A 15,727-nucleotide genomic window follows, 5' to 3' on the forward strand; every position below is an offset into this window, starting at 1 on the left:
AAATTTCCCTGGTTTGCTCTCTCTGTTTAAGTTTCTTTAAAGATTTTGGCAGGGACTTTTTGAAAACCTTTCAGAAAACTGGAAAGATGCTATGCATGACAGCATCTCAATGCTTTTGCTTGTTGGTTTCTTCAAAGAAACCTGATGGGTTTGTAAGGTACCATTTGTGGTTTTCAAATGCAATATGGACACTTCTGAAGAAGATTCATCCAGTGTTGTCTCTTGTATCTTCTACTACTTTATTCAGCATGGAGATAAGATTAGAAACCCATTAGCTTCTTCCTTGACCATTAAAAACTGGCATCACCTTTGCCACCTCCTAGTTCCTGAGGTATTTAAGCAAGAGATTGCATACCACCATCACCAGTTCAGGAACTTCATTCTTGAGTTTCTTCAGGTCCTCTGGATGAGACGATGTTGTTCTATTACCTCTTACCATCCTAAACGTGCAACTTTGTGTTTGGCCACGTGAAAACATCAATCATTTGCCCTTATCTGTTCTACCTCTGGTCCAGTTGTGGTTTGAACGATTCTTTTACCTACTCACAACCCTCATCTTTTCCTGGAAGTTTGATTAGTTTTGAGTTGCTTTATTTTGGGTTACTTCTTAAAAAATGCAGAACAATACAGAGCCAGGAATGATCTGCACTGCACCTCTTAGAAGCGTGGGTGAGCAGGAGAATCAGCTACTTCAGTTTCAGTCAATGTGAGTGGTTTGGCAGCTAATCAGTCTTTAATTCATTTAATAGACCTGTGTTCTTGTAATGCTTGGATACTTTAATTGAAATATTATGCAACATTCAGTTGTTACTTACATAAATCTAAACATATCAGCACCGTTATCGTGTCAACCAAATGTGCAGTCTCCTCAGATGACATTTGTGACATTAATTGGACCAGGTTGTGCTGGTTGTTGTTTGTTACTCCGCTTGGGTTTCATGCAGACTTCCAGATCTTGATTCTGTTTCGACTGAGCTTGAGGGAAACTAATCAATTAGAACTATGCATATCAAAACCATCCTTTAACCCTTTCATTGTAATTATTTTCTTCACTATTTTGGTGTTAAGACTTCTTCGAAGTCAGCCCGTATAGTCTGAGGATCTCCTTGGAGATCTCTTTTTAAAGAATCCTGACTTTTTACTTCCTCAGCTGTGTTTATAAACGGATAGCCTGAGCCTAGGCAATAGGTGCGTGGCAGCGGAGTGACGTCTTCTGTAGTGACAAGGAGTGGGTGTTTCACAGCCCTTTGGAGAGGAATCTCTAGCAGCTGGACTTCTTCCCCCTGCTCTGCCACTCTGCCGTGCTGGCCACATAGAAATGGCATACGGTGTCGCTGAGACGCAGATGTCACTGCTGTAAACGGGATTTGGAACCAGCTGTGCCCCGACCTCAAAACAGCCTGTATGCAGATTCTTCCCTATTTATTCTGCGTATCGTCCTTCCTGTGGCTCGTGTCTGTAGTGATACAAATCTAAATAATTATTTTATTATTATTACTGAGAGTGAAAAAATACTGTTACTGCTGGATAGTACGTTTTATTTGCTGCCACCAGAGAGGATCCAAGACTGTGTTAGGATGTCATCAGTCTTCAAATGCATGGAAAACATCTTCAAGTCCTGTTTTCAGGAATACGTTTAGACAAGCCAGGCAGCAGTAATTTTGGGTATGGTTATTTCCGCCGTATGTCATGGGGTGGAATGACTTTCCAGAGTACTTTTCAAGTCTTGTTTTCCATGACTGACTCCTTAGCTCCTGTAAGGAGCCGAGCAGTAAAGGTTGTTTAACAGCACTCCAGGTGTACCGTCTGTGGAAACTCCAGCTGTTTAATTCCTCCTCAGTCTCTTTGGAAGAGACGGCCCAGGGGTCCCAGTTTTATCAAGATGTTGGTGTTAGTGTCTTTGGTTAGAACAGCTCTGGAAACTTTCTTTGCAACTCAATTAGAGGCCAAGTGTTGAAGAATAAGAAGTCATGCTCTCTGTGAGTGGAGGGCGGGGGTTATGCCCGTGGGAGAAGAGGTGCGCGTTGCTTGGGTCCGTGTGATGGGGAGTGAGGGGTCTGGCTTGTGAAGAGCTAGAGAAAGAGGTGATGCTGTGGGAGATATGGATGCTGGAGTTTGAATAGTGGGTGGCAGCACGGCTGGCACAAGCTGAAGTGGAACTGCTCTGACAATATTCTCATCGGACAACCGGGAGGGTTCAGGAGATTATGATTATGAGACCTTATTTTTTTCCCTACTTATATCTGGTAAGAATTTTGTAGAAGGTTACTTGTTATAGGAGGCAGGTAACCTCTTGTCGTAAAAGTCAGTTTTATCACCTGCTATTTCATAAAGGTACCTTGTTTAATTCAGGGATTAGTGAGTCAAAGGATTCATCTGACTGAACTGCCAAAAAGTAATTGTGCCTTCTGTTTAGATCTTACCTCTTTGTTTTTATTGTTTATTAGTGAAACAGGTTTGAACTTTGAAGGAGTGTTTCAAACCATGGCTTTCAGAGCCTCATTTAACCCTTACTGTTCCTTTTGGAGACTGTATGCCTTAATTTTGAAATCTTAATTCAAAAGAGAGAGCGAGAAGGACATTAAATAAATAGTCTTTAAATCCAGGCAGTCCTTGTATGGATACCTAGCTGGGAGTGATGTCAAAGTCTATTGTGCTTTTTTCAGGTGTATTTTTAAAAGAGTTGGTTCCCTAGGTCAGTGCCTTTTTGAACAGAACATTAATAAGCATATGTGGAAAAAAAAGTACGTTCAGAGTACGTGAGAAGCTCTTAATATGCCATCAATGGCAGCAGCCAAATTATAAACCACAGCACAAAGAGAACAGAGAACTCTTGGCTCACTTGTGCTTTTGAGTAAGGATTTCTTCTGCTCACAGCACCTTCCGCGATGTGCTGGTCCCGCAGAGCGACAGCCTGTAAGCGTTAGCCTGCCGCAGGACACAACACCTTCCATGTTTTGTTAGCAAAGTGGCGTTGCTTGCTGTTAATGTTCTGAGAAATGCATCTTAACTGCACAACACAGATGCTCAGCTGGCGTTCTGCGCGGTGGTGCTCTCTCAAATGCCATCTTTGTTTATGCATGGTGTCCTTTGCCATTGCTAGAACATTCAGGTTTGACTACCCAGGCGTGGGTTTGCAGTTAAGCTGACAGCATGCTTTTTGTTTGAAGGTTCTGACTTTAAATGCAAAGCACTATCCTTTTTTTTTGGCCCCCCCCCTCCCCCCGCCCCTAACCTTTAGGAGTACAAAAACCTTTGTCACTTGTTTTAAATATTCTTCTGACAGGTCCTTGTAGGCCTGTATTTATTTATAGTAAATATTACTCTGTGTTTGTCACCAGGGAGATTGCAGCTATGAACTGGAGATTCAGCCTCACTTACGCATTGAAGACATTAACGTTCGAAGGAATAAAAGCCGTCTTTCCACGACCGGCTCCACATTGGATCAGAAAGCATGCTCGTCTAGGAAAGATACGGCACACAGATCAAAAGTAAAACCATTTTTACTTGATACAAATGATAATGGGAGTGAATTATTTTCCACGTTTAAAATAACAAAAACAAAGCCTCCCAAAAGAACTTCTGGATTAAATTTGGAAGTGCCCGTCTTGCCTACAGGTATTAAAACTTCAGCTTCTTACTCAGGAAAAAATCTTGCTCTGGTTGAAAATACTGACCAGGGCAGCCAAAAGGATGAGGAACTAGAGGTGACGTTTGACTTGAATGAATGCATTGACCTGTGTGACAACAGTGAAAGTGCTGTAATTCATCAAAGTGCAGCAACAAAGGAATACAAAGCTGTAGATAAAACTTGTAGGTTGCTGGGGACGAACCATGCAGATTCGGGTTATAGTAGCCTCACAGCTGAGAAATCACCAGTGTCCTCTGACTTATTTTATATTCCTGAGTCATGTGTGGATTCATCTGCGCTTGAGAGACCACCTGAGGAGCCTTCTTGGTTAAAACAAATATTTTCCCATGTGAAAAGACTTTTGTCACAATCTCCTCCCTCTTTGAATGAGCTTCATGATTGTGAAAGCATGATGAGAAATGAAGAAACACTGTGTCCTTTCCAAAAAGCTATTTCTGGTGGTTATTCAGAGGGGCTGCAGGACAAAGTCTTTTCGGTGTGCGCAGAAGCTGATCGTTCGCTACCGTTCTTTGAAAATCCTGAACTGAAAGTCACCAGTGAACTGTGTGCTGCTGTAAATACTGGTTTTTCAAAAGCTGTAGTCTCTTCTGAGACTGCTGCTGGTAAAGCCAATGGGGAACTTGACTGGAATGACAGCTTTGATAGCCTGTTTGACAATGAGGAATTAACTGAAATTAAAAAGAAAACTCCAGCAATAAGTCACACTCTGACAAATAACCCTTCAAATAAGGATTTTGTTCAAAAAGCTAAAGAAGATCTTGAAATCAGCAAGAAAAGTGTGATTACTGATGAAGAGAGGAGTATCTATTTATTTGAAGATGAACACATTTATGATACAAAGAGTGGCAGCGTTCCTGTGAACAGTCAGCGTGTAGTCAGGTCAGAGTCGGGTGCGAGCGTTGGGAGGCCGGTTGCAGAGCAAGGCTCCGAGCGGTTTCCTTCAGAGGTGGCCTGTGTCACCGCGGACAGAACCTGCCAGCAGCAGCCCAGAAGCAGTAAATCCACAACCACGGAAGTGTCAGGCGATATGAACGTGACTGAGCAGATTCTGGATAATGATGATCTTTATGACTGTTCTGAAGAACTGTTTTCTGTTAACTTTGATTTGGGGTTTTCCCTTGAAGAGTGTGAGAATGAAATCTTTGAAGAAGATATAAATACTAATAGTACCAAAATATTAAATGCTGCCTTGGGGAGTCATGCAGGCGTTAAATCCACTGAAGATAAAAACAAGTTACTGGACAGTAGCTTCAGGCTTGAAACATCGCCAAAACAGGATTGCAAAAGCCTTGAGAGAAGAGACACTTCCACACCACTGCCGTTCCAGCGTCGGAGCCGGAACGACACAGAGGGGACCGAGGGTGCTACCGCTGCGGTGCCTTTCTTGAAGTCAGGAGACAGAGGAATGGGAAGTGGATCACCTGGAGCTTTGGCTTCTGCACTTTCTACCCCAACAAGTAGAAAGGTTATGAATGTTAAAACTATCAAAAGAATTCCGGTGGCTCTCTTCTCTAGTGCCAGGGAGGAAATTCCAGAGGTGCCTCTTACAGAGCAAGTAAATAAAGCCAAAAGCCTACATAGGCAGAACTTTGGGAGCTCAGCCACGGGGGCCCGTGGTTCCTGTTCAGGAAGAACCGAGATCCTGGAAGATGCTGATCTTCGTAATTCATGTGTGTCTTCTGCTGCAGGTAGGGACTTCAGTCGTACAGTCAGTCAGTATGTTCCTGTTTAAATAAATAATACAGAATCCGGGATCTGCTGGATCCTCAATTTGGTTTTGTGGCTTAAGTGGGAAGGATGAAAGGAAGAGTGAGCGCTGGTTGTAATACTAGGGGTTGGCTCATGAGGAGGCTTTCCAGAATTTTAACCCTGCGTGCCAGCTTAGCCATTGGAGGCCAAAATGCACACGTGCTTGTTGGAATTAGGGAATTAGGCCTCTAATATCCCCTCACAAGTACTACCAGTGCGACCACGTGAGGTGTAACTGTGTGAGCTCCAGCTGCCTTGAGAGCCCTTTCTTCATCCCCGCACGATCTGATCCGCAGTCGTCTGCATCTGTTTCACTTCAGTCCCTGCATCCCTTGCCTTCATGTTCTCCTGTCATTGTTCCCGGGGAGTAGAAACTCAACTGATGATTTCTTTCCAAAAGTTTAGTTGCGTAACAACTGACTTGTGTTTAAAATTTTCTGGTTATACCTTCAGCACAAACCTGGATTGTCTTAAAAATATCAGCTGTTTGTGGGCTCTATTGTATTTTATTTGCTCTTCTCTCTCCCCTTCTGTCTTTTTCTGTCTTAGGATGAAGAGAACATTAAAAGAAGTTTCGTATTCAAATATTGCCAATATATAAATGGCCATCATTCTTCACTCCTAGGTCCCTTACAGGTCATATTCACACCCTTTGTCATATTTATCTTTGAATAACCTTGAATTACTTTCAAAATAATTTATGCTTAATAGTACTCGGTCTGATTATAGGGCACGTTGAGTTTTTCTGAATGGCTTTTTTACTGTCCTTAAACGTAGGAACAAAGCATAAACAATCCCTGTGGTGGTGAAAGCATCTTTTTTTCTTTCTCTTTGGATTTGTCTGATAGTTATCAGATTTTCTGGAAGTGAGTGATTGTCGAATGCCACCTTTATCCTGAATCATCACACCTCCAAGCTGATATGGTAGTTTGCTGAATTCAAATATTGTAATCTACTTAATAAAAAAAATCCCAAACAAACACTGAACAAAAAAAAACCCAACACCTCACCACAAAAAGAAACAACATAAAGGCAATGCTTTGGAAAGCAGAGAAGGCTGCAGCTGTTTGAAAAGGAATTGGAATGAGGACCTTTCAGTGAGTGCCGGTTTTGTTTCAGAGCACCCACAGGGACATGTATTACAAAACGCTTCCAGAAGTGGGACTCTTATTCAACGTCTCAGGGCTTCTTCTCTTGGTTTCATTTTTCACCTCCCTTTTTCTGTATCTGTGCTGCCTGGGGTCATCACTTCCGTGCAGAGACTCTCCAGGGAAGCAGGATTTATTGTGCGTCTCAGCTGGAGATTATTTATTTTGATTAACAAGGCGAAAGAGAACAATATTTGCCACATAGATCAATAAGTAATCTCCTTTGTAGGTACTCTTATGAGAGAGACAGATTTAGATTGTGCAGTTATAGCAATATTATATTGTGAAAAATGCAGTTCCTTGTGAATGCTCTTTACTATTTTTTTTGTAGGAAACAGCAGTGAGAGTGAAGAGGAGATCGTTTTCCAGAGAAAAAATAGGAAAAAAAAGAATGTTTTGCAGTCTCCTGATGTGAGTCTTGGAAAAAGAAAAAAAAAAAAGACAAGAGAAGCAAAATGACAAAGAAGTCAAACAGCAAACCAAAAATCCTCTTTGCAATTATACTTGTTTCTGTTCACGTAGGTTATGAACGACAGTGATTTTGAATCGCCGGTTCGGGCCGCCAGAAAACGTCGACACCCAGTTAACATGGTCAGTAAGAGCTTTGGTCAGACAGGAGAAAAGGAATGCTCACTCATTTATGGATGATATAGTTAAACATTTACTCTTTCTCCAGTCAGTAGGCAAGTGTTCTTATTAAAAATATTTTATGCCGTCTGACCTAAGGCGTATTAGAATGTAACTGCTTTCCTTCCTTCAGTTCTCACCTGAGGTCTCCAAAGATGGCCGCGTCTTTCTTTGATAGTGAGTTATTATTATAGACAGGAAAGCTGAGCCTCTCCCTTTGTGAAAGACAGTAAAATAATGTTTCTTCCACAAAGCTTTGAATTAAAAAAAAAAAAAAAAAATGTCGTATTTGACTTTTTCTTTTCTTCCAAGTAACATGTTTTTCTGTTCCTTTTGGATTTAAGATGGTTAGCATTACTGCATGGTTTTCCCATAGCAAATGAATCACAACAATCAGGTGCTGCTTAAAAAACCCAGAAGTTGAAGGGTGCCTGTATATTTATAATCTTCCTTGCTTTAGTCTTATTTATTGAAGTGTTTGTGAAATGTTCCTTTAGTCGGACATGTCCAGTGATGACAGCGTGGATTTTCAGAAGGACTCAAGCAGGACCGCAAACAGCAGCTCAGCAGCCCGTAACAAAAACCAGAGAAATACAAAACGGCAAAAGGTCAAGAGCAACTTTCCGTACAAGGTGTGTGATGTTACCTGTCTCTTACTGCGTGCAAGGGCGTATTTGGGGCAGTTTGCATCGCCTTTGCGACGTAGATCACTGCGGTGCTTTGTCGTGTGTCTGTATGTGTGGAAGTGCATGTTTGCAACGTTGCAAAACCTGGACCAGAAGAATGTTTCTTTGAATGTGAGCAGCGTGTGTGATCAAACCAAAGCAAAAAAAAAAAAAAAAGAGAGAAGACAACTTAGTGAGACTGTACTTTCTATTCAAACTGCAAGAATGAACTGAAAACATTTTCTAATTGGTCTATATTTAAATTAAAAAACTCAAACATGCAAATGCCAAAACTGTTGAGCATGTACTTAAGAGGAAAATTTACTGTGTCATCAAGTCACTTACTCTGGAGCTTGTGTGTATTTTATGGCCTTTTGCACTTGGGCAGTTGTTTGTTTTCAAGACATTGTTTAGGAGAGCTGAGGCTCATAGCTGTTTCACACAAGTTGGTTGCAAACATTTCAGATGAAATCTTGAAACACTTAACCCTCACATCCATTGCCTGGCCTCCCGAGCAGTGTGCGGGACCCCGCGTGGTAATGTTCTGGAGCAAAGTACCAATTTACATTGCAAGTAGGAGATACTCAAAGATCAGTCAGAGTCAGGAAGCTCAAGTACTTGTCCAGAATTTCTGCTGTTAGCATGTTTGATCGTATGAATTTACCACCTTCTCTAGTGGTTTCAACTTTGAACACCTTAAGACAGCAATGGTCCCTCAACATCAAAGCTTAAATCTTAACTTGGTATTTTGCGCTGTAATCTGTCAGTGCATCAGGAATGGATGCGGGAGAGGATGCAGAGGCAGGGTAAGATATTTGTAGTAAGTAAATAGGCATGGATGTGGTTCCACTAGGCAGAAATGACTGTAATCAGGGCTCCAGGGCACATTGTGTTGGATATATTTAATGTTTTAAAGATAATCTTAATTATGGAGACTTCCCTATAGTATCAAAGCTTCGATAAGTAATTTAAGAACCTGGTAACTTCTTGTTTCCCACGTGCGACCAGAGTCTTGACTGTTAGTTTCTGGAGTGGCGGTGCTTTTCACGCGGCACTCAGGGGGTTGTCCTCTCCAGAGTCAATTAAGACTAATTGAGAATAGTGCTGAGAGTTGTTTCCTGTAAACAGGTGACCTCCAGTGTGTTCAGAATAGTCAAAACTCTGCTAGAAAAGGAGCTATCAATAATGCCTGGCATTCAAGCTTACTAATTGGTGTCAGCAAATAATTAAAAACTTGGGAAAATTTGAAAATCAGATATGTCGCTTATTGTAGCACAAGGTGCCTTAGCCTTCGCTATACTAAACTAAATTTTACATCCTTGTGCTTTTTATTCAAAGTATTTTGAAGCAAACAAATAATTATTTTGGAGTAATTGGGGTACAAAATGTTTTTTGAAGTTTTTTCACATTTTACTCTAGTACTTTATAGCTGAAATTGTAAAAGGAAAAGTTAGCTTAATATAAAGTATCTCTGACAAAACACCCTTCTGAATTCGTTGGTTGTCTTTCCGTGTACATTCTAGCCAACGCTTTGTTGTCTGCTCCTGATGGAACAGAGTACCAGGGTTTGTATCATGTCTCCTGGACTGCAGTTCACGTGTAAATTGCCTCACCTTCCCTGAAACACGAGCATCCTCTCGATAATGAGTTGCATATGTGATGAATTCCTGAAACAATTAATCCGAAGTCCTAAACAGGAAAGGGCACACCAGCATGAGGTCTGTATCTGAAGTTTCTAGTCAACTTGAGTCCAGAGTAATCCAGCACTTCAAAATCAAAACAGATTTTTGAGAGCAAACAAAATGAGTAAAATTAGATGTATAAGTTACAAAATAACCTGGTATTTTTGGGTGGCTTAGCTACACGGAGCTAGTAACCCCTGCCTGTACTATTAAGCATGTGTTCTTTACGTCGCTGTTCCCTGTGATGGGTCTCTTTCCAGAGCCAGAAGCCTGATACCTGTAACCATCTAAGCAGCTGATGTTCTGGTCATGAGCTGATTTAGTCAGAGGTCTCATATCTAACATCAGTTCATGGGAGCCAGCTTCTAACTCAAGTTTTGTTCGGGTTTTTTTTTGGTTTTAGAATGCAGCAAGACAGTTTTTAGATGAAGAAGCTGAGCTGTCCCAGCAAGATGCAGATGGTGTTTCATCTGATGAGAGTGATGATGCAGAGAACGAGCTGAACTCTTCGCTTGCTCAGTTCCTGAATGACGACACAGAGGTCACACAAGTCTTAAATGGTGAATGAGGAGAGTTGTTTGTGGTTTTAAGATAAGGGGTGTTGCTTAGCATGATAGGTATGGCCGTTTGGTCAGCTAATATGTCAGCACGTGTCAGCTAATAAGCAGTAACCTCCTCAGCTTTCTGTTATCTGTCTGTACCTTTTCTGTTTGGATTCGCGTGGGTTTCTTACGTAGGAAGTCCCTCACTGGAGTCTCTACTGCGCGATGGCTTTGGGCAGGCTGGAGTCAATTCTTCAAGGATTGTGGGGACAGGAGGTCCCTCCTCGCCAAGGGCCAGCCGCCCCTTCCCACACCATTCTGAATGAGCAGAAACACAATTTTCCATTTCACTTGGAAATTTCTGAATCTTTCAGGTCTTCTGTAACAGAGAGACCTAAAATGTGATATGAAGTAACGATGTGAATGTTAAAGGTAAAATGGCAGCGTTGGCACTGACAGCTGAGAAGGTAATGCTGGGTTTTGGCCAAGATGGGTTCCTTACCCCTGTGCTTAGGAACCCTGGCTTTCCCTGGGATATTTGCATGACGGTGTCGTAGTTCAGCCCCGATGGCGACCAGAGCCAGGACCAGGCTATCACCTTAGGCCCCCCCTCACTAAACAAAACCAGAACAGACGGAATCATCTTATTACCATTTAAGATTCCCAGATGTTGCTGAGGATTTTCCTTCTCCACTGAAATCGTGAGTTGTTCCCTGTAACATCCTCTGTGGGCTTCAGTAAACCCACCCCTTTCTCATACAGTCTCTAAAATCAGCTGTGTCTGTTTTGGGAGTGATCCCTTCTCCCTGCTGTGGGCAGCCAGAGCTCTGCTGCTGAGGAAACCTCCGTGGCAGCTGTCCCAACGGCAAGCTGGGCAGACCTAGTCCTTTGCTTTGGGATTTTCAGAGATGTCTGGACAACCTCAAATTTTTGTTTTGTGAGCTACAGGCTTTTGGGAGACTATGAAGGAATTTGTTAATATGGAAAACACAATGTAACAATAATGAATTAAAATTATATCCTTATTAATACCGTATTCACTTTTATCTTCTTGTGTCCATTCAGACTATGAGATGAAAGGAGTTTACCTGAAATCTGTGCGTAGCCCCGCTCTTGGTAATCAATACAAAATGGTTCATCGTGAATTCAACAACATGATGATTTTCTCACAGGTACGAAACAAAATGACTGCTCTCTTAATTCCAGTTACATGTGACCCTGTTTAGGTTTTAATCCTACTTTGAAGTGTCGTTTGCGGCCTATTGTTGATAAAGAATAAGTTCTCACAAAATACTTTTGACTTCATTTTGATTTTTAAGTTAAAGTGTGCAGACACACATGCTTTGATAGAAGCGTGCACACTCCGTTCTTTCAGCGAGTCTGAAGCAAAACCATTCCAGTCCCAAGTTTTTTCACTCGGGAGTGGTGATCGGTGTTGATCGGTGTAGGACTGCACGGTGCTTCCAGGCTCGGGAGCTCATCTGCCCCTCTCTGCTGTCTTCCACTGGCACAGGATACTGGCTGACATCTTCTGAGGAAGGGTGGCCCAGAAAGGTGGTGGAGGCCCCATCTCTGGAAACGTTCAAGGCCAGGTTGGCCGGGGTTCTGAGCAACCTGATCTGGTTGGAGATGTCCCTGCTCCTTGCAGGGGGGTTGGACTGGGTGGGCTTTGAAGGTCCCTTCCCACCCAAACCATTCTATGATTCTGTGATTCTCACACAGCCTGTGATGTTTCCAGTCTCTTAACCGACTTCCCAGTTTGGTGAAACAGGCGACTCCCAGACAGAGGTGTAACAGTTTGGGCATACACCTTGTGCGCGTGCTGCGTAGTTGGCTGTGCACATGGTGCAAGGTGTGCAAGCTGCCTTCATGCAAAAGCCCAGCTTGTCCTGAGCGTGGTGGTTCGGAGTCCTTCCCCGCGCAGGGACACAAAAGGAGATATCCCTGTCTGTAGCTCCAGCCCCTTTGGCAGTAGGATTAGTGAGCAAGTCTCATTTCTATACAGCTAGGAACGCGTAGGGCCCCCGTGCCGGGCCCTCCGGGGAAGCAGCTCAGGAACTGCAGAGCATATGGAGCAGGGGAGGGTTTGGGGGTGTGAGAAGCCCCTGGGCCCCGCCGTCCTTGTGCGTAGGATGGATGGGATAAGCAAAGTGTACTTAGGGAGAGGAGAAAAATCATGGGTGTTTCAAAACTTACTGGGTTTGGTTTTTCCCTCCCACAGATTCCTGAGCAAGACCAGACTTATGCAGAAGACAGTTTCTGTGTTGGAGAGGAGGAAGAGGAAGCTTGCAAGAGAAGTGAATCTAGTGAGGAGGAGGTGTGCGTTAATTTTGATCTCCTAAATAATGAGAGTTTTACTAGTGGAAGAAAACAATACCTCACTCGCCGCAGAAAGAAATTAAACCAGGCCAAGATGGAAGAGAACTACTCTGTCCCAGTGCAAAAGAAGAAACCGTCCCGAATTATTGTTCTCAGTGATTCCAGCGGGGAAGAAACAAGCGTCAGCAATGAGAAGGCTGTGAAAACAGACTGTTTAAGGGGAGAACAGGAACATGCTAAGTTACCCACGCCATCGCCTTCAGTCTCTTCTGCACAGCACAAAAAAACCACTGGGGAAACCAGTGTTCATCAGTCTGTGGAGAGTAAGAGCGAGATGCTTCTCGGCTTGAAAGCTTCGGTATCTGAAACGCTGGATTTTCACCCGGAGCATCACGTCAGGAGCACAGGCTTCCCACCAGCTGTCACTGGTTCTGGTTCGAGGAGAGAGGATCTCCAGGCTCCTACTGAGGTCGGTGTCGATTCAAAACGCGGACCTTCCTCTCACCCCACGTGTTGCTAAAGAATCCCACGCAGTGGGAGCCTGTCCTATTGCAGTACAGCAGCAGGAGTTAGCGTGCTTCTGGTGGTGAAGGAGCCAGGTCCGTTCTGCCTGTACTGCTTCGCGTCGGCTCCCTGTGCTTTGGCGTAGGAAGCTTTCGTACGTGCAGGGTAACTTGGAGAGCATCTCAGTAGTCAATAAATAAAAACTGGGGATGAGATACTGTTCTGGGTCTGACAATCATGGAGGAATACGGTTCTATGTCAAATAGTAGAGAGTGTCCACAAATTCTTTGGGCTTTGTAGTCAGGAAATGCTTGTTCACTGTCCTGAACTGAGCCCCTTCATAGTCTGAGGTTGGACTCCTGACCTCTCACACTTTTCTGCCTGACTTGCAGCGTTTACAGCGCTCAGTTTTCGTTGAACTTGCTAGTGAAGGCTGCAGGCTTTTGTCATTCCAGCTGCTAAATAATTAGATTGACTAATTGGGAGATTGTTTATAGGGGATTAAAGTGTTAATCTGAAAGTGTTTATGTTTTTCAATATCAAAAAATACCTTTTTAAAAAGATTTTATTAATTAAGTTTTTGAAAAAGAAGTGAGACAAAGTGTACCCATTAAGCATCAGTATTTGAAAACTGTATTTTTTTAATTGGCATTTGGTTCTTTGGCCTTATGCTTCTGTGATCTAGAAATACTGTGTGATTTTCAACATTTACAGGTGGAAAGTCCTTTGAAGAACACCTGTAGGAGCACTTCACTGCCATCTTGTTCTGCTTCCACAAACCTCTCTTCAGCTACAGCTCTGTTTTCAGGTGACCCTCTGGAAAAAAACCCTTCCCTCTGCATTCTGGTAGACAGTCGTGAGATCTCCTCTGGAGCAGAGGTGATCTCTTCCTTGAAAGCAGCTCACGGCGTCAAGGTGCAGGTTTGCTCGCTGGGCAGCAGCGATTACATCATCAGCAACCGCATGGCAGCGGAAAGGAAATTCCTTTCGGAATTGCTGAACTCTGTGAACAGGAATAAAATCACGCAGCGGATCCAGCGCCTGCAGAGCATGTTTGAGAGAATATGTGTGATTGTGGAAAAGGACAGGATTAAACCGGGTAGGTGTTCCCGGGCGGGGCAGCGTGGGGACACACCGGGCTCTGCTCAAGGCTTGCGCTGGGCACACTGGCTTTTGTGTAATACGGAGGGGAACGTGGGTTGACACCTGTCTTTTAGTCGCTGTAGGATTATTACGTGAATGGGGTCACCAGCTGAACGTTAAAATGTGTTTTGCTTTTGAGGGCCAGTGAGTATAGGCAGAGATACACAAGTGAACCCAGAGGGATAACTTGCGTGTCACTGCCTCAGTGATTAGTAAGCAGCGTGCCTCAAACATTATTAACTGACCACGCTAATATGTGCAAAAACCTGCCAACTTCAGGACAGATTTCAACAACGTGAGAATAGTACAGTAAAGGGACAAGCACAATCTTACCTATGCTCGGCAGCAGAATAATAGGAGACGCAAGATAAATATTTTTTTTCTAGCAGTAACCTAAGGAGTGGTGTCTGTCAGACTCTCTCCTAATGGTATTGAATTTGCATTTTCAGTGCTAATTCCTAAACTCTCTCAAATAACCAAGTAAATCCTGCTCCCCTGACCCGTCCTGCCTCCTTTCCGTGAGACAATATTTCCCTCATCTTGTTTTCGTTTGTGAGTTCTCAAAGCAGGGGATCTTTGAGCCAGTTTGCTTTGCAGGTGATTCGTATTAGATTTTTCGCAGCCATTTAGCAGTGAAAGTAAAATCTCACTGCGTTTTCTGTATTTTCCCTCTGCAGGAGAAACATCACGCCTTTTCCAGAGGACGCAGTACTATGACGGTGTGCTCTCAGCCTTAGTCCAGGCTGGGGTCCGAATTCTTTTTAGCTCTTGCCAAGAGGAAACTGCCAGTTTGCTGAAAGACCTGGCATTGGTGGAGCAAAGAAAAAACACCACCATTCGCGTGCCGACGGAGGTGGAGGGTCACAAACAGGACATGCTGAACTTCTACTTGAGTATTCCTCACCTCAGCTACCCGGCTGCTCTCAACCTGTGCCACCACTTTGACTCCGTGAAAACGATGACCAACAGGTAACAGCAAAGATGTACGGCAAGTGCTCTGAGGCCTGGCGTCCCTTCTCCTCCGTCTCATCCGGGACCTCCTGCTGGGGTGGTTGCTCAGGGAGATCCTTGCTGCGCCTTTCTGTTCCTGCCAGAGCTCCCCAGCAGCTTTCCTCTCTCTGTATCACTCCTGTTCTTACACATTTCCCAGTCTCTTCAAGCTCAGCACACCGGGGCGCTGGCATGGGCTCTGCTCCCTGTGTCCCTCCCACTGCCCTGCCTTTTCCTTTCCCCTTTCGCGCCATTCTGTTTTCCCTGCAGCTCTCAGGCTTGCTCAGTCTGCTGTGCCCACAGCCCTCAAAGCTGGAGAGAGGGGACCACCAGCAGCTTGTGGCATTCCTCTCGCTCTTCGCGCTGGACACTGGTGGTGTCCCCTTTGTCTCCAACAGCTCCCCGCGGGACATCGCCGCCGGCGCCCAGGTCAGCGCGCAGAAGGCAGAGGAGATCTACCGCTACCTCCACCATGGTTTTGACGTGCAGATGCTGCCCGAGAACCTCTGCGCTAAGGGGAGAAGCAACACAGCTGCTAAAAACTGAGGGGAGTGAAACTTTTGATTTCTGGCCTCCTAGCCTCTTTTAACTGCACTTTACTGAGTTTGGATGACTGTAAAATATGTAAATAAATCCTTGCCAACACATCAGGGCTTTTGGCATGCCACGCGCACCGCTGTCTGTCACAACGCCCTCGCGGCTGTCT

At 44.0% G+C, this 15,727-nt stretch overlaps 1 protein-coding gene across 3 annotated transcripts in view; it reads left to right on the top strand.

Moving 5' to 3' along the window:
- Nucleotides 1–15,671, top strand: part of FANCM (FA complementation group M) — a 68,705-nt gene extending 53,034 nt beyond the window's left edge. For all 3 annotated transcript variants that reach the window (XM_086749319.1, XM_086749320.1, XM_086749321.1), the window contains 10 exons: nt 3,342–5,340; nt 6,881–6,960; nt 7,072–7,140; nt 7,674–7,808; nt 9,927–10,083; nt 11,131–11,237; nt 12,287–12,853; nt 13,603–13,987; nt 14,709–15,000; nt 15,420–15,671. In XM_086749319.1, the coding sequence (XP_086605445.1) occupies nt 3,342–5,340; nt 6,881–6,960; nt 7,072–7,140; nt 7,674–7,808; nt 9,927–10,083; nt 11,131–11,237; nt 12,287–12,853; nt 13,603–13,987; nt 14,709–15,000; nt 15,420–15,567 (3,939 nt within the window). In that variant the 3' untranslated portion in view covers nt 15,568–15,671. The remainder of the gene's footprint in view (nt 1–3,341; nt 5,341–6,880; nt 6,961–7,071; nt 7,141–7,673; nt 7,809–9,926; nt 10,084–11,130; nt 11,238–12,286; nt 12,854–13,602; nt 13,988–14,708; nt 15,001–15,419) is intronic.
- Nucleotides 15,672–15,727: the final 56 nt, after the last annotated feature.

The sequence above is a fragment of the Chlamydotis macqueenii genome, chromosome 5 (genome assembly GCF_036417535.1).
Source record: "Chlamydotis macqueenii isolate bChlMac1 chromosome 5, bChlMac1.mat, whole genome shotgun sequence".
Taxonomy (NCBI): domain Eukaryota; kingdom Metazoa; phylum Chordata; class Aves; order Otidiformes; family Otididae; genus Chlamydotis; species Chlamydotis macqueenii.